The sequence below is a fragment of the Centruroides sculpturatus genome, unplaced genomic scaffold, assembly GCF_000671375.1.
Source record: "Centruroides sculpturatus isolate CEXI.00-Female unplaced genomic scaffold, Cexi_2.0 scaffold1141, whole genome shotgun sequence".
Lineage (NCBI taxonomy): Eukaryota > Metazoa > Arthropoda > Arachnida > Scorpiones > Buthidae > Centruroides > Centruroides sculpturatus.
The window spans coordinates 103,867-131,329 of record NW_019385382.1 but is presented as its reverse complement, the minus strand read 5'-3'; the positions used below and the strand labels follow the sequence as shown (position 1 = coordinate 131,329).

At 30.3% G+C, this 27,463-nt stretch overlaps 1 protein-coding gene across 1 annotated transcript in view; it reads right to left on the bottom strand.

Annotated features, from left to right (window-relative positions):
• Nucleotides 1-27,463, bottom strand: part of LOC111638370 (cyclic AMP-dependent transcription factor ATF-1-like) — an 81,252-nt gene that overhangs the window by 25,372 nt on the left and 28,417 nt on the right. The window contains exon 6 of the mRNA XM_023384070.1: nucleotides 11,265-11,580. Coding sequence (XP_023239838.1) covers nucleotides 11,265-11,580 — 316 coding nt within the window. The remainder of the gene's footprint in view (nucleotides 1-11,264; nucleotides 11,581-27,463) is intronic.

Here is a 27,463-nt window from a genome sequence, read left to right as displayed (position 1 = left end):
AAGGGATTTTTAGAAATTTCCCCGCGGGGGGTGAGGGAGAGAATATAGTTTTCATCGAGTACTTAGGTGTATTAAATTAATAACATTTCAGACATTGTTATAAATATTTTTATCCATTTCGATTTTAAAAATGTTTGAACCGTTTTAAATTCGAATTTGTTATTGCATATTGGTTCGATTATAGAACGATTGTAAACGTTCCAGAAACGTTGAAAATAGTTAGTTTGACTAAACGTAAAAATTCTCTAATTAGTCTGGAAACGGGGGACCTAATTCTTGCATTCTGTGAAAATGGGTAAGATTAGCTACAATGTAATTATCTTAATCCTCACTATCGTTACTTTTTGCCCAGCAAAGCGGGTCCTTGCAGCTAGATTCTAGATTACGTAGAAAAACAGTCTTTTATATATATAAAAAACTATATTACATACAAATAAAAACCCAGCGAAGCGGGTCCTTGCAGCTAGTAAATAATAATTTTATTTTGAAAGTGGCCTAGATCCACTTTGACAAGTTTCAAACTAATATGCAGTATATTATGGAGTAACATTTTATTATTTAATAATTACAGTAATAAATCTATTAAATTTAACATAATTTTACAACAATAACACATTGATGGTAAAGCTCCCTACCTTTAGTGATCCTAGCACCTACCATAATCCTAATAGAAAATTCTTACATCCTAATCTGAATATAAAGATGATGTTTAATTTATACTTGCTTGAATGTAAAGAAAATAAAACAAGCTATGTTAATGATTGGTCTTATATAAAAAATTTTAAAGATGATTTTAATTTACATTTCCACCAGCTGTGAAAAGATACATGCTAAAAATATAATCTATTAAACATTAAACACTAGAGAAGCATAATTAGCTAGAAAATCACTAAGAAAGACCAAGATCTAGCATTACATAATCCAGATCACTATTTTGCTTTTTCTTTCAACTTGCAAAAAGCTTTGCCTTACCCAAAGTTGACTACTTCAGTTGCATATTACAAGTGTAGTATGTATGTTTTAAATCTGGGCTTTTGTGATTTCCATGATGATAATGTTTACATGTATCTCTGGAATGAAACTGTTGCATTCAGAGGTGTGCACCTATGGATGCAACGGGATGACAGGAAGTAGCATCACGTATTCTGAAACATCTAAAAATTCTTAGAAATGAAAAACATATTATAGCTTACAGCAATATGTGTGCAGAACAAAATAGGAATATAAAATTAGCTTTAACATGGTTAAAAGTTGTCCAATCTGCCAAGCATAAGGTACTGTAGATATCATTGATCATAAGTTTCTGTTATCAGGACATTAATTTCTACCAAATGATAGAGACTTTGGAGTTGTAGAAAAGGCATTAATAAAAAATAATTTATTGCTTGTACGCAGGATGATTACAAAGTCATAAAAAGTGTCAATAAAGTAAAAACTATTCTGAATGAAATGAAACAAGAGAATTTCATTTCAACTAAACCTCTGGAGGATACAAGTTTTAAAAGGTTAAAGAATACTAATGGAGAAATGACTAGTTTGTTAAAAATATGTTAGATACATTTTTTGAGAACTGAACCATATAAAATATTCTATAAAACATCAATTAATGAGGATACAGAATTTAAAACTGGATTTAATACTGCATCAGGGGAGACCAAGAAACATTAATAATATTGAATTGACACCACTATACAAAAACGTAAAACCAATTTTAACACCAAATACAAAGATATGATGAACTTATTACACTATATAACACCTGCACACGATGATTAATTTAAATCCCACTCATACATGCAAAGTAGAAATGAATTAATTATAAATTATGATATATAATATCAGTGTAATATTCCTTAAAAGTGAACAAAAATTGAATATTTTCTATTTATAACATAATATATTGTATTGTTTTATTTATTTTAAGGATATTATATCTTTTTCAAGGGACTTACACTTTTTCAAAAATTAAAAAATTATTTCATAATTTTGAAAGTGGCTTAACTCCATTTACGGCCAATAAAATAAACAGCTCATATAATTTATAGATGATTTATAAATGAAATGAAATAAATTTCAAAATGTTTTAATATTTTATATATGTTATTGACCAAGTGATTAATAGGTCATTATTCATAATGGTTGGGCATTGGGAATAATGATTAAAACAGACACACAGCCTGATAAATGTTGATTAATTTATTAAATTGACCAGATATTATGCATAAAGCTATATGCTCTTTGAGCAATTTGATTTCCAAAAAATGTCTGCTTTTTTCATTAATTTTTGTGAATTATTTCAAAGTATTTTAAGAAAAACTCACTCATATTATATAGTTAATATTAATATAGGTATATTTTTTTACATTAAATTTCAATTATAATATATCAAAGAAAATAATAACATAATAAAAAAAAATGAAAGAAGCAAATCTGGTCCGAAGTAAGGGTTTATACCTTTTAGTATACCAGGTGCTGTGTGGTATTGAGTTCCCGCCACTGTGATGGTATTCCCACTTACTGTACCACTCTCAGACTCTTGGTTTGTTGCATCATTACCTCCATTAGCATTTCCAGTCTCTTCTTTTACAGTTGTTCCTGAATTTCCAGTCAAACTGACTACTGCTCCTTGGGCTTCTGTTGATGATAAATCATTAAGTATCTTACGATATGAAGGCCGTCTGGCTAAAATTTCCCTGCGTTTCTTTGATTCTTCATCAGATAAGGCAAGTGTAACAGTCTCCCCATCATCTCCTTTACTGGCAGAAATTAACTGAAACAATAAAAACATATCTTTTTGCCTTTTTAAGTAAATTATCATATTCATACAAAGAATGAATGATCTTTCCTAGATAATTACTCTACATATCCCATATAGTACATTATTTAAAATCATTAAATCAAAATATCAAATCTAAAACAGAATACTGTAAGGTCTCGTTTTATGCGGTGGATACGTTCTACAGAAAAGCGCATAAAAAAAGAATTCGCATAAAAAAAGACTTTACTTGCCTTGAAAAAGNAGATGGGCATTTGCAGAAAATTTTCCAGGGGGAAGGCTTGGAGATAAATAATTACATCAATAAAATTTTATTTAATTTTAAATTTTTTTTGGCCTTTTTTCCCTCCAGTAATTATATAGAATACAGTATTGCATCAATATGAAAATGCAAAGTATCCCATGGTCAAGGGTGTAAGGTTACATATCAATCAATTTTATGATTCTAATTTATGAAATTTTTTTCTTGATGATCCCAGGGGCAAGCATCCTGTTTGTTTCCTGTGCAGAGGGCCATGATTATTCCGTATATTATTTTGAATCTAGAAACCAATTTTCATGAAAATTATAACAAAGGTTAAAAGTTCTATTTAAATTATTTTTCATAGGAATCAATGAAATCAATTTAAATAATAGCTAGGGGTGCCCCTAGTGGCCATTTTTGGCATACAGTGACAGAAAGAAAGAAAATTTGGTTTTTCAGCTTTATATAGTTATATTAAAAAAAAAACTGCAAAACTCAGCTTTACTTGTTAGGATCTACTATTAGTCCTTAGTATCACAATATTTTCACATAAAACTGAAGGAAGAATAAAAGAAGAGAGATTAGCTTTCATAAAACAATAATGATCTTAAACAACCAGTGGAAATTCAAGTGTTTCCCTATTCTAATTTAAATAGAATGATGTAATTTCATTTTGAAAAATAAAGAGATCTATGCTATTTTCTCACAAATCAGCAGGAACATATAAAACAAAATTCAAAAACAAATGCAGATATCATTATATAAATTTTTAATAAATTTTCATTTGTTTTAATAAAACTGAATGAATTCATCAGCTGTATATTGAATGACTATATATAGTAAAACCTTATTAAATCAAATTGTATTATCTTGAAGTGGTCTTTAGGACCTGGGTATAATGTATATACATGGGCGTAGCGAGGGGGGAGCCTGGGTGGGCACGGCCCTCCCCAGTGAACCTGGTGTCCCCCCAGAAAATCACAGCCGAAAAAGTGTTAAGCTGATTTGGAAATAACAAAAAACTTAAAGCTAAAAATTTTGAATACTAATAAAAAAAAAAGGTCCACTGTGCCCAATGTTATGAATAATTTGAAATAATTCAATTTTGTGTTAGGTTGGCCTCTACTAGGCCCCCCACAACAATACTCTGGCTAAGCCCATGTGTATATAGAGTTTTCCATATGCAGTTGTTCCTGCTTAATTCAAAATGCTCAGGACCTTGAAAATGTGATTTTGAATTATCCAATTTTGAACTATAAGAGTAATTTTTTTTAAAAATACTTTATAGTTTTCTCATGACATATTTTACATTATCTTTACCAGGCATTATACAGTATTTATAAACATATAACATCAGAAGAAGGTTTGCTTTTATATATCATGTTTTAAAAATATAAAAATAGAACAAACATGGATAATGTGGACACTCTTGCTTTGTTTTCTCCTGGAGATAGAGTAATATATATAATGCAACAACATAATAAAATTTCTACATATTGAAGATTATGTACTCAACATGATAAGAAATGTTTACTATAAAACCTCATTTCAACAAATAAAGTACAAAACACAACTGAAGAATCCAAAACTGAAATCAAAACTGAGAATCTGAATGTTACCAGACTGAAGGGTGTTTGCCAGCAATTGGAAATCCATAGCTGAAAGAGTGGGATTAGATTTAATACACGAAACATTTGAAAGAGTTTTGAGCATAATTACAAGCATGAAAATAGTATGTAACAATACTGTAATTTGATACAATTTATACTGTATTGCCTCATAACACATATAGAACACTTTGGAAAAAATTACACTTTCTTAAAATAGCTGTCTATTTTTGATTGCAAAGTTGATAACAATCCTGAACAAAGTTGTTCAGCTTATCAAATGCTTCAAAAATGCTCTGATGTACATCTTTGCAAGCAATTAAAGAACTCTTTTAGCAGAAAGTGGTGCGTCCACTGAACACAGGGATTTCATTCTCTTCATCATCTTCCTTTTTGCTGTCACTTTCTCTAGCTTGTCAAGAAGGACCTTCCTAAATTTCACTGAGATAGATAATGAAGTAGAAACTTATGCCTAATTTGATATAGTCTTTGAAATTTCCATGCATGTCTTTGCAAGAGAATTCTTCCCATTTGAGTCATTCAAGGACTGTATCATCTGCAGCCTCCTCTAGTTCCTGGAGAGTCAGACCACTTTTACAGCAGCAGTTTTTAATTACATCAAGTATCATGGCTTCTCAGGAAGAAACAATGTTTCTAAGTGAATCTAAAACTCCATTTTCTTGCAGCAACAGTTCAACCCCTATGTTTAATTTCTCTTAATTAGCAACATACCAAATGCCATTGATAAGTGGATTTCAAGGAAAGAAATATTCCTTGGCCCAATGACTGTAGCACAACATCTACATTCAGCAGCAAAGAGTACCCATAGACAGACTCCAGGATGATCTTTTTGATTGTTGGCAGTATATCTGTCCATGAGGAGAATATTTTTCCTCTTTTGTGCCATCATTCTTTAGTCCAGTCAAAGCAGCTATTCATGAAATAACTTACCAGTCATCAAGCATTTTTACTGGAAGCATATTCACATGGAAAATGAGAAATACCCTAGAAACACCAGGGTTTCACATACCAACTGATAACAAATGAGCTTCTTCCATCAGCATTGCAAGCAAGTAAATGTTGAGGCTCTGGTCTGGTCTGGACAGGTCTAAAAACTCACTAAAATTAACATTAAAATGGTTTTGAAAGAAAAACAAAAGAAAGAAGCTAGAAATAATTTTTTGTATGAAAAATGTGATGCAAAAGTGTAAACAATAGAAGAATGTAAGTCTTAAGATCAACCATTCCCAGCTGGGATCAAATTAAATGTCAATTTTAACTTCTCCCACAATCTAAGTTGAGATCATGTTATATTTAGCAACAAGAGACTGACCTCTTGGAAAGCGAGAACAAGAAAAAGTGACCAATTGGAATATGTGGAGAGAAAATAATGACAACTATGAATTTCAAGGATGTGACAGCTTCTTCTCCCGAAAATTTAAGTGTCAGATCAATTTTTGTGTATGTATGTATCTCATGCCTATCTTTGTCTCTGTCTCCCTTCCTCAGATTAACATATTCCTAGCATCAAAAGTCAACCTCATCATCCTGGAACCATCAAGATGGCAAAGGAAGTCTCACTCATGAACCAGGAACCCTCCTTCATTTGGGATTATCTTGGAAAGAAGATCCAGAAACAATCAGAGACTTTGAACTTCCAAGATTGTAGAATCTTGTGAGCTCCTTTCATGTCAAATGAATGGTTTCTTGTAACTGTACAGTCTGTCTTGGTGCTAATCATACCCACATACAACCCTCTTGATCCTTCGTCTGTCCTGACCATCATGCACCTTTTGGCAACTCACAAAATAGTCGCTTTTTGGACTTTTTCCTACATTGACATTTTTGACATTTAAATACAAAGGTTCAATTTGATAGCAATTAAAAAACAGCTCCATTTCATCATAATTAAAGATATCCTTTGGCAGATAATTTTCCATCACAGGCTTAACTCTCTTGACCCAGTTTTTAACAGTCTCCCTCACCAGCTGATATCAGAGAAACAATTTAATGACATTTTTGAAAATGATAAAGTCATCCATTGGAAGCGTTGAAGTCTGTACCTACCTCTTCAGTCTTTGGTCAGCATATTCTTTGATCAAAATGCCAGAAATGAGAGCATTTCTTGCTGACATTGCAAAACCATTCATAAACAGTTTCATCTAAATCAGTTTCTTGGCATTTTCAAATAGGTTTTCTTCCATGAATATCATGTCCTTCTGCAGTTGTAGACTCAAGACCATTTCTGCTTTTTATACAGATAAAAAGGTTAGACAAAAAGGGATATTGTATTACTTTGCTATTTCCATTTTAGTTTTCTATTCTTGTCTACTGCTGCCAAAATTTATAACTTCTTTGCTAACATTAATTCCATATACTTTCTCTTCAGCATTTTCAACACGGACTATACAACAAATACTGTAACAGAAATTACTGTAAAACACTTCTTGTCTCCTGGTAAGGCTAAGTAACAACTGTTTATTTTTGTCTCAGGAAAACCAGTTTCTTTTCCCTTCCCTGGCAAGGCTCACACATTTTCACAAATCTGATAGCTCGGGTGTTGTCACATTGACAAGAGTTTAAAAATCCATAATTACAGAACAATCTATCATGTAAAATCTGGTAAAAACACATCAATCAGTTTTATAAATCCTTTCTTAACGAAAATGTACAAAAAAAAAAAAAACAAATTGTTGTTAATTTAATTTCAATGAGATTCTGTATTTTTATGATACAGTAATACCTCAACTTACGCGAACCAGGAGTTACACAATTTTCAAATCTCATCGATTCACCTTTCGTTTGAGCGCCATGCAATTACTCACTCCCCCCACACTATTGTTCAGCTTACATGTTCGAACGTGTTGCGCGGAATCAAAACATAGCTACAATTTATTTTGTGTTATTTACTTCTGTGTTTGCTATATCTACGGAGACTTGAGAGACTATGTGGTGATTTCTTGTAACCATAAATGAATCAAAAGATGAGATAAGATTAACGAGAACATTTATTAGCTTACATACATCTGACTTGGATTTTACATAAATTGCAAAATTATACCCCGACTTATGTGAATTCAACTTATGCGGTTATTGCTCTGTCCCACCTATTGCGTAAGTTCGGGGTATTACTGTATTCACAGTTGTTGGCATTGATGTCACATGACCTTAAGAAATGTTAATGTCTCGAATTCTGACTTTGTTTACATTTTGTCCTCTCCTGCCCCACTGGACCAATTCCTGAAAAGAAGCTGGATGGTTGATAGCTGGACAATACAGTGTCATATCACTTTGAATTAATGGAGAACAGACTTGCTCTGGAACTGAAGTTCCACTTTAAATTAACAAAAAAGAGAATTCAAACTAAACAAATAAAAATATTATGAAATGCCTTTAAGGCATCTGAGGAATTACAAGTGTTTTGAACCAAACTGGAGTTCAAATTAAGTGGGGATGATAGTAATACTGTCTCTTTTTATACTTTTAACTCAAACCTATTTTCCCCATGTATTTTTTCACATGATTAATTAAGATAAATAAACATTATGGTTCCATACCAAATACATTATCATGCCATTACAACTTGTGTTGAAATCCTTTTATTTTCTGATTGGGATGCAAAGAAAAACCTTGACAACACACTCAAAAATGCCATAAACTGTGTACAATTTTGTAATCTTTCTTGCAAACAGATTCTTGAGAAGTAGCTTGATAACAGAAACTACAGAACTTGATACAGAAACTACAGATTATGACTACAGAAAAATTTGAGAAAAATCAAATTTTAAATTCATTAACTCAAAGCCAGGATTTATTTACCTCTTAAACTTCAACTCAACAAGATTTTACTGTATTTCTATTCACTATACAAACATGTATTCTCAGACTTTAAAGGGTAATTATAGTTATAATGAGTCACAACCTTCCACACTATTTCCAATGGAAATAGTGTGGAATGTGTAACTTATTATTCACATGTTCCAGCTCATTAGATAGAGAACCATAATTATAGTTACTTCTAAGATTATAAATTTATGATTTTGGAATTAAGGAATTATAAAACAAAACCTTAAAATTAAATAATCAACAGTAAACAAATTCCCCATATTTTTAAATAAACATTTTAGAGAGAGAGAGAAAGAGAGAGACTATCAAAAACTCAAAAACAGTTTTAAATTATAGCCTATGTTTATGAAAAAATGCTATGTTGCATGAGATATATGAGTATACTGATGAAAAATTATTCTATGATGCTATTAAAAATAAATGATTGTGTTAAATTATACCAGAATAAATACATTGGCCCATTTAGATTACCATATATACTCAAGTAATAGTTGATCCCATATAAAAGTCAACCCCATTTTTGGCCAAAAAAAGATAGAATTTTTAATAGACTCCATTAAAAGTTAACCCTAGTATTTCACAGACAAGAAGTCAATATTTGCCAGAAGTTTTTTCATTGAGAACAAACATGATAATTAAATATAAAAATTCATGTAATTCCAGTTTCATATTTAAAAAAAACAAACTGCTTTTTTCTGCAACTTTTACTGAAATACAGAAGTTGATTAAAATTTAAATCTACTTTTAAAGTCATACTTTGTTCCCCTTGGCATGATAAATTACTACATTGCTTCGTAGCTGGAAGAATACTCTGTGTTTTTAAAAAAACAAATAGCTGCATTTTTACTTGTAAAGAAATCACTTGATTATTTTATTTTCATGTGGATAAAAAAAAAATTTTTAATTTTGCTTTCCTATAGAAAATGGGCCCCAAACTTAGGGGGCATTTTCTGTAGAAGTGCTGAATCAGTAATATTACTGTAATTCATTGTGTTTTTGTTTTTATTCCTTTAGAGATCAGACGGACTTCTGATACTGATTCAGTACTTTGGATTCTAGTTTGAATTTCAGCCCCTCAAAAGTAGTATCCATGTAAAAGATAGTGACACAGTTTAAATTACAAAAAGTTAACTTTTCAAAATTAGTACAAAATCGCTTTTTGTCTGGTTAAAATATTCAAAGAGGAAACAGCTGAACACCATCAAAAAATCAGATAGAGAAATGGATGCTTCTCTACATGGCTTCATGCACTCAAGACTGTAGTACTTGCACATAGTATTCTTCCAAAGGGTTTTGCATGTTTTGAAAACTAAAGCATTTCTCATTAATCTGTCCAGTGTTATTCCCAACATATCTCAGGTTGCGGCCTGCTGATCTTGACCAGTTGGCCCGAGATATATCATTTCAGCATCAGTACATTTTTGAAACTAGATGTCACTAGTCATTATAATTTCTATATTAAAACTAACACTTCCAAAATATAATTTTTTGTTTTTACATTTATTAATATATTTATTTTGTTTGTGCAAAATAAAAAAATAATTTTGGATGATACAATAGCCACAATTATTTTTTTCAAAAATGTGTAATTTTCATTAGGCATCGACAAGAATTCAATTTGGTGCCACATGCAACAGTGAAAAATATCAACATCAGATAGGTTAAAAACACTATTTTTAAAACAATTAAATCATACTCCAGAAACTGTTTACTTTACACTGTTGCCTTGAGCATGAAGACCATGTAGAGAAATCTCACAGTAAAGTCTCCACACTCTCTCCTTTGAGTATTTTAACCAGATGAAAAACTTCTGTACTAATTCTGAGATGATCTAAAACTTTGTAATTTAAATTGTACTGCTAATTTTTATAGAAGCTGAGATATGATTTGACCCATGAGAAGGGAGTCAGAAGTGCATGGTGATTATGCCACTGAAAAATCCACTGATTACCCAATTTGTCGTGCACTTGTATTTAGCTAATATGTATCAGAAGCAATATATAGTCTGGTGCAATGTTTTTGTCTACATTCTATACAGATTTGTTAATGGTATTTCAAAGAATTATTGAAAATAGATGCAGAATAATTTATCATGTTTGAATAAATATAAAAATAAATTTTTTAATGAAAAATTAATATGTAATATTAATTTTTTTCTATGTATATACAAAAATCAAAATAAATTAAATTTGAATTATAAAAGAATCAAAAATATAGCATATGAATTATTAAAGTACTAATCTGATAAACTTGCTTACTTTATTTTTTGCAATGTCCACATAAATTTGAAATGCACCTTAGTAATTTTACTGGTCTAAATTTGATAATCTTGTAACAATTATGGAATAACAATTTTCATTAAAATTGTTTAAAATAAGGTATAATTAAAGTTTTTTCCAGATAAAATCAGACAATATTTTATTATTTAGCCATACAAAATGTCTGAGAAATGGTACTGTAATACTGGAGATAACTAATTTTCACAGATTATTACAACAGGATTAAAATTCATATTACATATTTATACTTTTTTATTTAATAATAAATATATTCATAAACAGTTTAAAGATACGATTATCGAATAACACTAAAATATTGGAATCCACTATTAAAATGTTTCAACTAATTACCTATTGCAAAACTATATGACTAAAAATCTAAATCTTAATTTGAAAGGATTCACAGCATCTTAAAATATTTATATAAAATATTCAAATATAATACATAGGAAAATTTAACATAATAAAAAAAAATGAAAGAAGCAAATCTGGTCCGAAGTAAGGGTTTATACCTTTTAGTATACCAGGTGCTGTGTGGTATTGAGTTCCCGCCACTGTGATGGTATTCCCACTTACTGTACCACTCTCAGACTCTTGGTTTGTTGCATCATTACCTCCATTAGCATTTCCAGTCTCTTCTTTTACAGTTGTTCCTGAATTTCCAGTCAAACTGACTACTGCTCCTTGGGCTTCTGTTGATGATAAATCATTAAGTATCTTACGATATGAAGGCCGTCTGGCTAAAATTTCCCTGCGTTTCTTTGATTCTTCATCAGATAAGGCAAGTGTAACAGTCTCCCCATCATCTCCTTTACTGGCAGAAATTAACTGAAACAATAAAAACATATCTTTTTGCCTTTTTAAGTAAATTATCATATTCATACAAAGAATGAATGATCTTTCCTAGATAATTACTCTACATATCCCATATAGTACATTATTTAAAATCATTAAATCAAAATATCAAATCTAAAACAGAATACTGTAAGGTCTCGTTTTATGCGGTGGATACGTTCTACAGAAAAGCGCATAAAAAAAGAATTCGCATAAAAAAAGACTTTACTTGCCTTGAAAAAGTAGGGATACGTTCCGTAATTTTCTAAAATCGCATAAAACCAAAACGAGTTAAAATTAACTTAAAACCGCATAAAAAAAGTTTGCAGATATTAAAAGAAATAGGCTGCTTAATGAATTACTTCGAATGTCTGAAAGAAATTCATATAAAAGCTTAAAATAAACTTGTATTCAAACTTAATTCAGTTTATTTTATTGAAAAGTAATATAGTTTTACATTTTTTTTTTTGAATTTTTGGAATGTTTTTTAAGTCTCCAAATTTTTTAAAAATATTAAAAAAATATACGGCCAGCTTCACCCTACTTTAAACCCTTGTCCTCCCGCGACATTTATGAGAATGCCCCGGAAAATCCAACTCCAGCTGTGTTCAAGGTCATCCAGATCTATAAACTGACTCATCGGTGTTAAATTTCACAGAAGGGCAAGACAAAGGAAGTTAAACTTTGAAGCTTTTTCTTCAAAATTAACGCATTTCTTTCGTTTTTTTTAGTTTTAAGTATTTTATATGTTTAATTACATTTATATCAAAAATTGCTAGGAACTAAAGCGATTAAGGTAGATCTAGCTGTCCTTTACATCCATAAAGGTTATATGTCAGTGGAACAAATGGAGTGAGCTTTGAGCGTCCCACGATTTTTGGAGACTGTCTATACGCGGGCTTCCTAAACAAGCCTATATGTATGTTTGTCCAAAAAAATTTTGGACGAAATACAAACCACACAACTTCAAAATCGCATTAAAAAAATCTGCATAAAACGAGACCTTACAGTATTCACAAATTAAATATACAAATATGATAAACATAATATGAGAAAGATTCAAAACAAATTGGGACTGATTTTTTTCCTTTTGAAAACCTAACACTAAAATTATGGATCTAATGGGTGAGAGAAAATATCTGGCCTGAGTTTAAGCAACATAACTTTTGAACTCAAATAACTTTTGAATATGCTCGAAAGATTATGTCATTACACATGTTTGGTTACAGCACATGAAGTTTTCAAACATTTGTGAGTCAGTTCGAAAAAATGGATTCAAAAGAGGACATATTAAGAGAGCACATTGTACAAATGTATAAAAATAAAGCAAACCACTGAAAAAACTTGATGGTGAAACATTTTTTAGCCAAAAGCCATAGCAAATCAACAGTATATAATATTTTGAAGTATGAAATATCTGGAATGTGGAAAAGGCCAGGAAATGGAAGAAAGTTGTTTGTTATGAATGCTAAAAACCAAAGAGCATTGTGACAAATGTCTGACAACAAAGGTGAAGTTAGCCAGGTGGAGGCCGCTAAAAGGTTCAATTGTCATCAAACTTATATAGATAAGAAACTTAAAAAGCTGGGCATAAAGAAAAGGAAGAAGAGAGCCTCAGAGAATTGCTAAAAAAATCTAAAAAACTGCTGAAAACCAAATGCAGTGCAGATGGTTCGTAAGAAATTTTGGAAACATTCTGGGGACCTATTCTAAGTTGTATCATTAAGCTAACAAATACAATAAAAACCAGTTTTTATTAGAACCACATGAATGGCATTTAATTAACTGTAAAAATGCTACTCTGTGAAGTATGTTTCATTTTCGATTCCAATAGCCAAGTGTGATAACTAAGCTTTTCTTACTGATCATTTGAGGTTGCTGTTAGGAATGTAACAAAAGTAAAAAGAACATGGAAACTTTAGGTGTAAGAATGATATTACTTCACAAACAATTAGATAGAGAGAAAATTAGCATTTGACATTGTAAATCTCAGTTTCATCTTAGAGATAATGCTTTTCAACTGAATGATTCATGCTTTAAAGAACTTTATTGTCTTCTGAAGCCATTACTATTACATTTATGTAATGAATTATGAGAAAAGTTAGGGCATTTTAACAGAAAAAATTTAGCTAATGCTTGTATACGACAATACTAAAAACACATGCTTTACTTGAAAACAGCAGGTTACAGTCATGTGACAAAAAGACAATGTTAAATAAATTGTGATTGGTTGAAGCATAATAGCTAAGCATGGAACCCAGATATATATCAACTGATTACCTGTAGTGAAACCTACTTAACTTGGAGCAAAGAATAGCAATCTGTCTAAGATTTGCTAACTGCCTTTAGCTAAGGAGATTTATCGAATGTCCCATATATCACTTTTGTTGAGTTATCAGAAGGGCTTAGAATAGGTCCCCTGGAGAGATAAAAATACTTCTAAGCCAAAGATATTTTCACAGATATCAAATACTTTCACAATAGCAACATTAATAAATTCTTTTTCCCCTGACTGGTTTGTGTACTTTTCTAGAAAACTTTTCACAAGTAAATTTAATGTATTTTTTAAGCAATCAGAATTCATTCAAAATAAATATTTTTGATGTTTTTATAGTTAATGACAGTCGATTGCTGCAGTGATCACAATGATTATCCCAATTTTCCAATAAATTTGAATTTTTAATTATTTTACAAATAATTAGACAATTTTAATAAAGTTTATTAATATTTAAAATAATCAAAACCATCAATTTTTATATTTTTGTTGCAAATATTAACTATATTAGGGAAGTTGTGTCACTCCAGTTTTTTGTTTTTGTAAAGGAGATAAGTATATATCAGAACATACCTTGCACTTTACTTGTCCAAAACATATCAGTTGAGTGCCATTGTGATCACGGGAGAGTCTAATACTGCAATTTTGTGGCAAGATAATCTAATGTGAGAAGAGAAAATACTCCTATCACTACATTCTCCAATTCTTCTGTTGTCTGGTAGTTCTGTTGACTGATTTTCTCCTTGTTGAAGCTCATAAGGCATTGTCTGGCATTATAAGGTTAGGACTCTTTGGTGGCCATGGGAGAGGTGCTAAGGATGATTCAGATCCATGGTCACTTCATCTGTTTGGAATGGTTCATCCAAGCTGCTGTGGACACTTCATGAAAAATGAGCAAGAGCACTGTTATGTTGAAAGACAATAGCATTTGCTATTCTTGTCTTTATCAGCCAAAGAAAGACAAAGCCTTTTTCATAACACTAGTTTTGAACACAATGAGTTTTTGATGGTCATGTAAATGTCCATCAAAAAAGAAAAGTCCAAAATTCATTAGCTACTTATGAAGAGATGCTCTGAAAGTAGCTTTGTCCTTTGAACAATAGAAGAGTTGAGGAATGCAATGATAGGAGCATTTTCTCTTCTCACACCAGATTATCATCAGACTCTGCCAGGATTAGGATGAAGTTTATGCTGACATTCTTTGGACAAGTATAAAGTATGTTCTGTAATATGTCTCAGTATATTCTTTACAAAAACAAAAGAACAGGATGGCATGACTTCTGGACACACTACATACAGTAAAATCTTGTTTTAACAGATCATAAAACATCAAATTCTTTACCCAGGTCCTGCCAAATCAATGTAATTTACATATCTCAAAATAACAAATTTTTTTTAGCATCTATTATAAACTTTTTTTTTTGTTTTTTTTCAACATTTAGTTAGTATTTGGATGTTTTCGGGAATTTGTAGAGTTTGATGATGCACTTGTTACATCTGGGATATGTATAACTGAAGAATTGTACAGAGAAAGCCAGCAGCTTGATAGTGCTACCTGATAAACAGTCTGACACTGGTCCAAGTGTAATGTCAAAATTTAGCAAGACTACTGAGTCCTTCCAAGTCATGAAGACCTTCCTGACAAATTTCAGCATAAATGAACAACATTGCTAATATCATATGGTTGTTGTATTCAATAGGCAGAAAAGCAAAACAAATCAAAATGGACAAGTTTTTTAACAAATCACAAAATCAAATGAAGTGCTAATGAGACTACATAATTGGCCTCTTTTTGTTCTTACAATACACAGAGTCTCTGTTGGCTTTGTTGTATATACGTACAGCATAATATATTATCTCATAACATCTATATATATAACCCATTGAACGGGTATCCGTCCGTGTAACAGTATGCAAAAAACAGGCACTACAGGCGCCCTAGCAAAGATTTTAAATTATCAATAAATTATTTTTATTTGTAATAGGAATTTATTTTTTATACCACAGAATGGTATAAATAATTATTATATGCCTTGATTAACCTTGCGCCGCACATTTACAACATCCCATGACTCAGTGAACATCACGCATTGACTCACGGGAAATTTGTTGAAAAAATGGCAGATACATTTAAAATCAAGGTTTACAAGCAAAGGTAAATAAACAAATTAAACTATTTTAAAGTATTTATAGAATGTTTAATAGGTAAAAATATAGATCCATATGACGTGATTGGGACGGTAAGATTTACCCTCCGAATGAAGGGGTGGCGACCCCCTCTGTGCGAACAATAAATGTCTAATGAACCATACCCCTATGCGCGACCCTTCCTGAGATATAGCCCTCTGAAAATTATTATATGGGTCACGTGACCGCCTGTTTGTCACAATTTACCCTGCAAATGAGTGGATCGGTGACCCCCCCCGAGTGTGCGCGAGCGCACGTTAATTTTTTTTCACGCGGTAGGCTCCTTTTTGACTGCAGTGTCACGTGACCGAAAATGACATAGACAAATTCTCGGGGGCTTATATCTCGCGAAGGGTCGCTGTAGGGGTATGGTTCCTTTGACTTTATTGTTAACACAGGGCGGCTACAGTTGGGGGTTGCCCATCCCTTCATTCAGAGGGTAAATCTTACCATTGGGACTTTAACAGAGCTGTAAAGCATATTGATAGGAACAAAACAAAGGAACTGTGCCTCATGGAAATTTGTAAAGAACGTCCACTAGGGGGCGTCCCGGGCTACTAGTACTGTATATGTTTCTATACAATAAAGAATAAACATATCAAGAGATAATAATTTGAAGTACAGGTATTTCTTATATGTAGGGAGTTAATAAAACAAATTTTTTCAAACAACATATTTTTTCAGATATGCAGATAATTTTAAGATATTTTATAAAGGGGAAATTTTTAAAATCAATTTTATTAAGTTTGTTAAATAACAAGTTTGAAAACAATACAAATGCCACAAAATAGATAATCTTCAGCAATTTCATTTCCATGCTCTTCTGCTATACAATCACTTTTAAATGCTGCCTAATAATGTTGTGTTGAAAATATTTTGAATGTTAAAAATCAAAATTACTCATTGTGACATCATTACAATGCTGAGTTTCAAATTCTAATCATACATTAATTTAAATGAATATAACTTTGAATATATAATAACTACACTTAAGTGTTGTGGCATTACAAATATCAACTGTTAGCATATGAGAATGTTCGCCAGTACTTTCAGTAGCATAAAGTTACAGTCATCAGGCGAATATCGAATACAACAGCTATCGAATTTTAAGTTTTTGAACAATACGCCACAACACTTAAGTGTAGTTATCATATATTCAAAAGTTGGCGTGAAGCATAATTTATTTTATTTTAATAACTTTTAATGCTGAATCTGAAACTGTAATTACTTTTTCTCTATGATGATATTTTTCACATGACTTTTATCACAGAAAATATGAGATAATATTAATATTGCACATCTTAAAGCAGTGTTCTCAACTGGGGGGCACAAAACATTTCAAAGGAGTTACAGGCCAAAAATTAACTTTGAGGAGCTAGAGCAAGCTCTAGAAGGCCACAATCAGAATAAAATATTAAAATTATATGAAAACAGTTATAACATACTTCAATCAGTAAATTATTAAAATATTATGTTTAAATAAAATATTTGATAAGAAAATTTTGAACCTAAAATGTTTCATTTGTTATCAGACTATATACATACATTTGTCTCTTGTAAACAAAAACATGTTAAATCTTGCATGTATATGCAAAACATGTCATTTTCACGTTTTTCACCTGAAAGATGTTTATTATTAAAATATATGCCTATTGCTATGCAGACATTAAAAAACTTCCTAGTTTGCATCACCCACAAGAATAACACTAAATAAAAGTAAATGTCAATTTATTACATGTTTTATTTTTAAAAATAAATGTATAATATTTAGCTCATAAGAAATATGCTATAATTATTTAAATTTTTTCCAGAACTACTATTGTGAGGACACAGAAAAATATTAAGCTCTAAAGAGGCCAAAGATAAAAAAAGGTTGAGAACCTGCCTTAGCGGGTCAAATGATATATTACTGATCTCAGTTTATTGTAAGATCAATTCTATACCAAATTTATTGCTCTATTTAGTAATGTAAAGATTTTGAGTTAAAATTACATGACTTCTGGTCCAGACCTAAAGTTCATATATACTTAATTGGACATTTGGCCCGAACTTTCTATATCTGGTCTCAATGTTCATCTAACTTACTTCATTCTTGAGATTAACAAAGATCAGATGGACAGACACACAATAGCATGAATGTATAGGTCTACAAATTTGAAAATTGTAGGAAATAAAAAAAAGAGTTTAAACTAAATGCTCTTTATCAGCAAAGCTCATTTGAACTGATGGAAAAATTCAATAGTATAGCTAAAAATATATTACTGGTACTGTACATAAAGTATTACATAGTCTATTCATTGATGTTATTTTAGACTAAATGTAACACATCTATATTTCAAGCAAGTAAAACTGAGTAGAAGTGCATCTTAGGATTGATGTATTTGTTGAATTAACTAAAAATAGCACAAAATAAAAGTTATTATTTTTAACCTTATATTTATAAATTATATGAGCCATTTATTTTGAGTGACCTAAGTCCATTTTCCAAAAAATTTAACTCAGCTGTTATAATGTTTACATTTCTACATTATTTTTCATTTTAAACAATTTGCAGCTTATTATAATCAAAATTCATTAAGATTTTGGAAATAGAAAATTAGCTGGTTAATCTATATATATATATATATATATATATAAATGCACGTGTGTGTCCCTATATTTCACTTTTCCGCAAAAACTACACATCGCACGTGAATGGTTTTTGTATGTGGTGGTAGCCCCAAGTCTCCATTCGTGCATAGGGGTGGTTGCGTCTCGATAGCTATAAGGGTGCGGGAGATATGAGGCTGAAAGTGGTTGAAAGTGGCTTTCTATTTCGAATGTTTTGTTCGAATTTGTTCGAATTAAATTCGAACATAAAATTCGAATATTGGTTCGATTATAGAACGATTGTAAACGTTCCAGAAACGTTGAAAATAGTTAGTTTGACTAAACGTAAAAATTCTCTAATTAGTCTGGAAACGGGGGACCTAATTCTTGCATTCTGTGAAAATGGGTAAGATTAGCTACAATGTAATTATCTTAATCCTCACTATCGTTACTTTTTGCCCAGCAAAGCGGGTCCTTGCAGCTAGATTCTAGATTACGTAGAAAAACAGTCTTTTATATATATAAAAAACTATATTACATACAAATAAAAACCCAGCGAAGCGGGTCCTTGCAGCTAGTAAATAATAATTTTATTTTGAAAGTGGCCTAGATCCACTTTGACAAGTTTCAAACTAATATGCAGTATATTATGGAGTAACATTTTATTATTTAATAATTACAGTAATAAATCTATTAAATTTAACATAATTTTACAACAATAACACATTGATGGTAAAGCTCCCTACCTTTAGTGATCCTAGCACCTACCATAATCCTAATAGAAAATTCTTACATCCTAATCTGAATATAAAGATGATGTTTAATTTATACTTGCTTGAATGTAAAGAAAATAAAACAAGCTATGTTAATGATTGGTCTTATATAAAAAATTTTAAAGATGATTTTAATTTACATTTCCACCAGCTGTGAAAAGATACATGCTAAAAATATAATCTATTAAACATTAAACACTAGAGAAGCATAATTAGCTAGAAAATCACTAAGAAAGACCAAGATCTAGCATTACATAATCCAGATCACTATTTTGCTTTTTCTTTCAACTTGCAAAAAGCTTTGCCTTACCCAAAGTTGACTACTTCAGTTGCATATTACAAGTGTAGTATGTATGTTTTAAATCTGGGCTTTTGTGATTTCCATGATGATAATGTTTACATGTATCTCTGGAATGAAACTGTTGCATTCAGAGGTGTGCACCTATGGATGCAACGGGATGACAGGAAGTAGCATCACGTATTCTGAAACATCTAAAAATTCTTAGAAATGAAAAACATATTATAGCTTACAGCAATATGTGTGCAGAACAAAATAGGAATATAAAATTAGCTTTAACATGGTTAAAAGTTGTCCAATCTGCCAAGCATAAGGTACTGTAGATATCATTGATCATAAGTTTCTGTTATCAGGACATTAATTTCTACCAAATGATAGAGACTTTGGAGTTGTAGAAAAGGCATTAATAAAAAATAATTTATTGCTTGTACGCAGGATGATTACAAAGTCATAAAAAGTGTCAATAAAGTAAAAACTATTCTGAATGAAATGAAACAAGAGAATTTCATTTCAACTAAACCTCTGGAGGATACAAGTTTTAAAAGGTTAAAGAATACTAATGGAGAAATGACTAGTTTGTTAAAAATATGTTAGATACATTTTTTGAGAACTGAACCATATAAAATATTCTATAAAACATCAATTAATGAGGATACAGAATTTAAAACTGGATTTAATACTGCATCAGGGGAGACCAAGAAACATTAATAATATTGAATTGACACCACTATACAAAAACGTAAAACCAATTTTAACACCAAATACAAAGATATGATGAACTTATTACACTATATAACACCTGCACACGATGATTAATTTAAATCCCACTCATACATGCAAAGTAGAAATGAATTAATTATAAATTATGATATATAATATCAGTGTAATATTCCTTAAAAGTGAACAAAAATTGAATATTTTCTATTTATAACATAATATATTGTATTGTTTTATTTATTTTAAGGATATTATATCTTTTTCAAGGGACTTACACTTTTTCAAAAATTAAAAAATTATTTCATAATTTTGAAAGTGGCTTAACTCCATTTACGGCCAATAAAATAAACAGCTCATATAATTTATAGATGGTNAATCTATGAGTGTGGAATACACCTTATATGATCATGACATATGATCCTTCAACAATGACATAATAAGGAAATTGCTCCCATCTACTCCATTTCCAATATTACACCATTACTCCAATTTTAAGATATACATAAACTACCTTAATTTTTTAAAATACAATATTTAAAAAATTGACTGACTGATTTACATATTAGTAAAAATACGTAGAAAGACTAAAATGTCTTCACTCTTGCCATGTCCAATTACCGGGAATGGCAATCTTCCATTGCAGAGATGACCTTTCTTTAGAGGCTACGCCTCTGCTTAAACATGCAAAGCAGTCTAAAAGTTCTCCAGCTATTATTTTTACTAATGTATAAATCTGTCAGCCAATTTTCTAAATTTTGTATTTTTAATTGTTTTGGGCTTGTCACTGGAGAACTTTTAGACTGTTTTGTATGTTTATGCATGGGCATAGCCTCTAAAGAAAGGTCATCTCTGAAATGGAAGATTGTCATTCCCAGTGATTGAACATGGCAAGAATGAACACATTTTAGTCTTTCTTCATATTTTTACTTTAATTTTATTCTAAAATAAGTTCTAATGTTTTCAAATTATCATCTGAAACAAATTATAAAATTAAATTGTTAATATTAAAAATATAAATTAAAAAAATAATAATAATTTATTAAGACAGAAAAAATTAAATAACAATTTTAAAGAAATACAAGTAGCTTAGAAGAACAGTCAACTGTAAGCTACAAGTAATTCTTGTAGCTTAAAGTTGACTATTCTTCTAAGCTACTTGTAATTCTTTAAAGTTGACTGTCCCAAAAGTATAAAGGCAGCTTGATATTAAGATACCAGAAGTCAACTTTAACACAGCAGAAACTACTAGAAATGACTGTAGTTTGCTAGAATTACTAATTTAACAATGGGCTGAGGCAAACACCCTAACAGACTTAGAGAAAGGTGAAATTCTTGTTTTTAGAGGTAAAAACTACTCTGCAAGAGAAACTGGTAAAAAATTAAATCAGCCATTCATTGTAATCAACAACTTTATTAAACTTGAAGATCAATATGGTAAAAAAAAATCGACAGGGCACCCTTGAAAGCTTACAAATAGGGCAAAACAAGCCACTGTTCACCAGATTGCCAGTAACAAAACATCATTTTGAAAGTTAGCAGCAATATCAAAGTGTAATGCTGGCAAATCAACTATTGAAATAGACTTAGACTTGCCATCGTCTTATATATAAATATATAAAAAACCCGCCCATCAGTAAAGTCCACTCAGAAGGAAAAACATTTACTATGAGCCAAAGAAAAAAATGAGCTGGATGGACAGATGGAAACAATTCATCTGGAGTGATGAGAAAAAATTCAACCCCTATGGTCCAGATGGTTGGAGCCATTATTGGAATGATTTAAGAAGGGAGGAAGGGTTATATTCCAAATGACAAAAAGATGGTGATTCAGTTGTGGTGTGTGATTTTAGTTGGCAAGGTAAAATTCCATTTACTTTTCTACAAGGGCACACAAAAGCAAATGATTATCAAAACATAAGCAATCTCTTTCTGTTTGAAGAATGTATTTCTGGGAATTGACAATTCTTTCAACAGGACAATACCCCCATTCACACAGCAAACTCTACATATAAATGATTTTTAGCTAATAAGGTGTCTATTTTTGATTGGCCAGTTCTCTCCTAATCTTAATCCAATGGAAAATCTTTGGGGAATTCTGGCAAGAACTGTAAATGCAAATGGGCAGCAATATAATAGTGTGAAGGAACTAAAACAAGCCATAATTCTGAAAAAAAAAAATAAATATAATAATAATAAAAAAAAATAATAATAATAATAAATGCATCTGTCCTCCAAGAACTCATACAATCAATGTCAGGTCACATTTACAAAGTTATTTTAGCCAAAGGAGGCTTCGTTGGATATTAGGTTATTGTTAAATGTAATTTATTAACACGTCATTAATTGTTTCAGTTAACTTTGTCATCTGCCTTTATACTTTTGGGAGAGTCAAATTAATTGTAATTTTTTTAAATTATTGCTTTTTCTGTCTCAATAAATGGTTATCATTTTTTATATATGCATTCAAGCAAACCAAAGATAAATTATTTTTTGCAGTTTTCAGTATGAATGATTTTATATGGAAATTTACTAGTGCCTTTATATTTACTAGTGTAGTATATGGAAATCTACTAGTGTGGAATACACCTTATATGATCATGACATATGATCCTTCAACAATGACATAATAAGGAAATTGCTCCCATCTACTCCATTTCCAATATTACACCATTACTCCAATTTTAAGATATACATAAACTACCTTAATTTTTTAAAATACAATATTTAAAAAATTGACTGACTGATTTACATATTAGTAAAAATACGTAGAAAGACTAAAATGTCTTCACTCTTGCCATGTCCAATTACCGGGAATGGCAATCTTCCATTGCAGAGATGACCTTTCTTTAGAGGCTACGCCTCTGCTTAAACATGCAAAGCAGTCTAAAAGTTCTCCAGCTATTATTTTTACTAATGTATAAATCTGTCAGCCAATTTTCTAAATTTTGTATTTTTAATTGTTTTGGGCTTGTCACTGGAGAACTTTTAGACTGTTTTGTATGTTTATGCATGGGCATAGCCTCTAAAGAAAGGTCATCTCTGAAATGGAAGATTGTCATTCCCAGTGATTGAACATGGCAAGAATGAACACATTTTAGTCTTTCTTCATATTTTTACTTTAATTTTATTCTAAAATAAGTTCTAATGTTTTCAAATTATCATCTGAAACAAATTATAAAATTAAATTGTTAATATTATGAATTTAATTACATTAAGTAAATATACAGTTAGAAAAAACACTATCATACATATATATTTGATATTTGATAAAATGGCCAGAACAGTAAATATAAATTCACAAATTAAAATACTATTACTAAGGTGTGCGAAAAGATCAAAAGAAGACACTTTTATTGTATAGTCTTTTATTTTGTGAACTTTATCGTACAGTTCTTAAAATTTTAAATATTTATTAATAAATTATTTTATAATAGATGTTTAAGATAATTTAAATTGATATTTTTCATTTAACAAAATAAATTTATTATTGGTAGAATTTACCAATTTGTTTACACATTACACAGTCTTTTTGCTTGGACTTTTCCACCTTTCCCAATTGCACATCAAAAGAACAAACATCATTTTTAGATGAGAATGAGTGTCATTTTTGAACAGGTTTTAATGAGACTGTGACTTGGTCATGAACAATTTTTAAATAGACCCTTAATTAGTATTTACAAATGAAAGCAACTGCTGTCCATACATTCCACATCATTAGTACGAATGAACTGATTGGTTTAGACTTAGTATACTAGTGATTCTGTATGGACAAAATGTTAACCAATAACTACTTATCTGGTTGCTACTTGTCACATTGCATGCTTCTTCAACAGTATAAAAGATAGTTCCATTTTTAGAAAGTGATTAAGTCCATAACTTATATACACAGCTTCCATAGAAAATAAATAAAATCCACAGTTATTGACATCTCTAGCATGTCTATTTTAATATATTTTAATTAATATCTTAATATTTGTGTAAGAAATATTGCTCTTTCTTGAAAATGATCAGTCCAGTATTAACATTCTTCACGACTGAAAATTTTGACCAACAGACAAGGGAAGACAAGGGAAAACAATATATCAAGGAACAAGTAATAAGAGTTTAATTTCAGTAGTTAAAAAAAAAAAGTTGTTTTGTGACCCTAAAAATTGAAGGATGCTTCCAGGAAAGCAATAAATCAATGTTTCACTGTATATAATTTGAGAATCAAATCTCCAATAAGTTTAGGTATAGTGTCACTATGATAAGGCATAACCATTTTTCAAAAAAGTTTTTGATTGTTAGAAAACTTTATAAATATATTTTATATGAAAGATTTAATGAAATTATATAACTTATGTTTCTTTAAATTATATTATATAAAATTTTGGAAGTTTCCTTTATTAAAGACTTTTCATATATAGTCATCCAAACTATTAATTATTATTTCTATTAACTGTATTAAATACTAACAGCATTAGTTTTTTACAAATATTAAATAGAAATACACCTGTGATCAAAAAGTATTGAGAATGGTTCAATAAAATGCAAGATTTGAATTTATTCATGAAAATTTATTTCATCCCATTCAAAATAATCCCCTCCCACTGCAATGCACCACCTATGCCATCATTTCTTTCAATCCTTGCAACATACTTTAAAGTCCTTTATTTGTGAAACCACTTCAGGACTTATAGCAAATTTTGTTTTATGGAATCAATTAACTGAAAATGGTGACCACAAAGCAAAATTTTAGTTGAGAAAACAGGAAAAAGTCAAACTGCCATATCAGGTGAATACAGAACTTGCAGAACAGTATTTGTTAATTTTTAGCTAAAAATTCACAAACAACAAGAGAATTGTGAGCAGGTGTATTATCATGGTACAAAATCCAAGAGTTTTCTCACCACAAATCAGGTCATTTTCTATGAATTGTTTTCATTCATTCAAATGATACAAAAGTGCTCAAATAAAATTCTTTGTTGACATTTGGCCAGTCAGAAGAAATTTGTGATACACAACATCACAAGAATCAAAGAAAACAGTTAAGACAACCTTGATTTTTGACCGACTTTTTTTATGATATTTTCATTCTTAATTCAACTTTCAAGTACCAATCATTTGATTATTGAGCTGTTTCAGTGTCAAGAGCATAGATCCACATTTCATCATCTGTAATGATGCATTGTAAGAACGATTTGCCCTAAAAAACATTTCCTCAGCCACTTGAATACATTCTTGTTTCTGAAAAAAATTCAACATTTTTGAGATGATCTCACAAGCAATGTACCATCAGCCCAAATAATCTTTTAAAATTGCTTAACAACATTCAAGTTAAATGACAATCACTGAGCATCAAATCTGAATTGAGCAATGTGTTGTTCATCAGTTGAAGTGGATGGTTTACCAAAGCATGGTTCATCTTCAATATGCTCTCTGCCTTCCTTGACAAACAAACTATTGTAAAATGTTGGAAAACCCTTGTATTTGATAAACTATCGTCACCAAAGGCTTTTTGCAACATTTCAAAAATTTTTGTAGCAGTAATTCTGTTATGAAAACAAAATTTAATGCACATTCTTTGCTCAATTACATTCAACATTTTGAAAATTGCCGACACAAAAATTCTTTACACACAAAATAAGCATTTATTTGCAAATGAAAACAGACAATGACATACAGATTGCTGCCAGATGTAGATGAAAATCATACCAAACAATGAAAAAAGCCAATAACTGAATAACTGTGCTCTCTTGCACATGCACAGTTTAAATGAACCATTCCCAATACTTTTTGATCATAGTAGTATTTCTAAATATTTTTTCCTGTTGATAATAAAAGTCGAAAATTTAATTATATAAAGAGTCCAAAATACATAAAATTGTCATGTCACATTTATTAAACTAGTTTTATTTTAATTCAATTTTATTCATGAATTAACGTTAAAAAAATAACCTTTGATTTTTAAAAACAATCTTTTTCCCACAACAAGTAACAAAGATTTTGAACAACATTTCAAAATTAATCAGAAAATCTAGATCTTCTGTATATAATTTATCAAAAAGGTATTACAGTAAAGCGTTGTTTATCCGAATCCATTGGGGACTGGGGTTGTTCGGATAACCAATTATGTATGAAAAAATACATTAACCTATCCCATGTTGAAATTTTTCTCTGTTGCATGTCGCTTCCTGTTGAATTTTCGTCAATGTTAAGCCTAATGTAAACTTTTTAAAATAATAATCGTGGCTATTGTATCGTTAAAAATTATTTCTTTATTTTTTACAAACAAAATAAATACAGTAGAGCGTCGATTTTCCGAATCAATTGGGGACTGGGGTTGTCCGGATAACTGATATTTCGGATAACTGATTTACGTACGAAAAAATAGTTTAACGTATCCGATTTCGAATTTTTTCTCCGTTGCTTGTCGCTTCACATTGAATTTTCGTCAATGTTAAGCCTAACAAAGACTATTGTATCGTTAAAAATTATTTTTTTATTTTGTACAAACAAAATAAATATATTGAAAAATATAAAAACAAAAAAAAATTATACTTTAGAAGTTAATCTAGTATCAAAAACATTCGATTTAGCATGACACACAGTCCTGAGAAAAACACCACAGAAAAGTGCCAGTGCTGCCAGCTAAAAAACACACATCAACAAAAAAAATATTGGAGTAGCCCAAGATATAGCCAAAGATTGCAGTGCCACAGCACTAACAAAAATTTAAATTTGCCAACTGGAATTCTTTCAGATAACCGACTTTCGGATAAATGAAGCTCTATTGTATTTTAAAAGTTTATTGACTTTTAAAATAATAAACAATAAGGATGAGTTATATTTTAAATAATTCACTTATCAAACCAAAACTTTTTTTGAAAATAATCTTTGTGCATAGCATTATTTTTAAAAATTTTCTGTATACTGTCTGTTTGGAAAGTTCCAGGACTGACATTTTATGAGACAAGTAATGCCATCTACATGATTACTGTGTAATCTTTTAGTTAAAACTTTCATGTTTAGATTCATTTCTTGATTTATTTCAGAATGC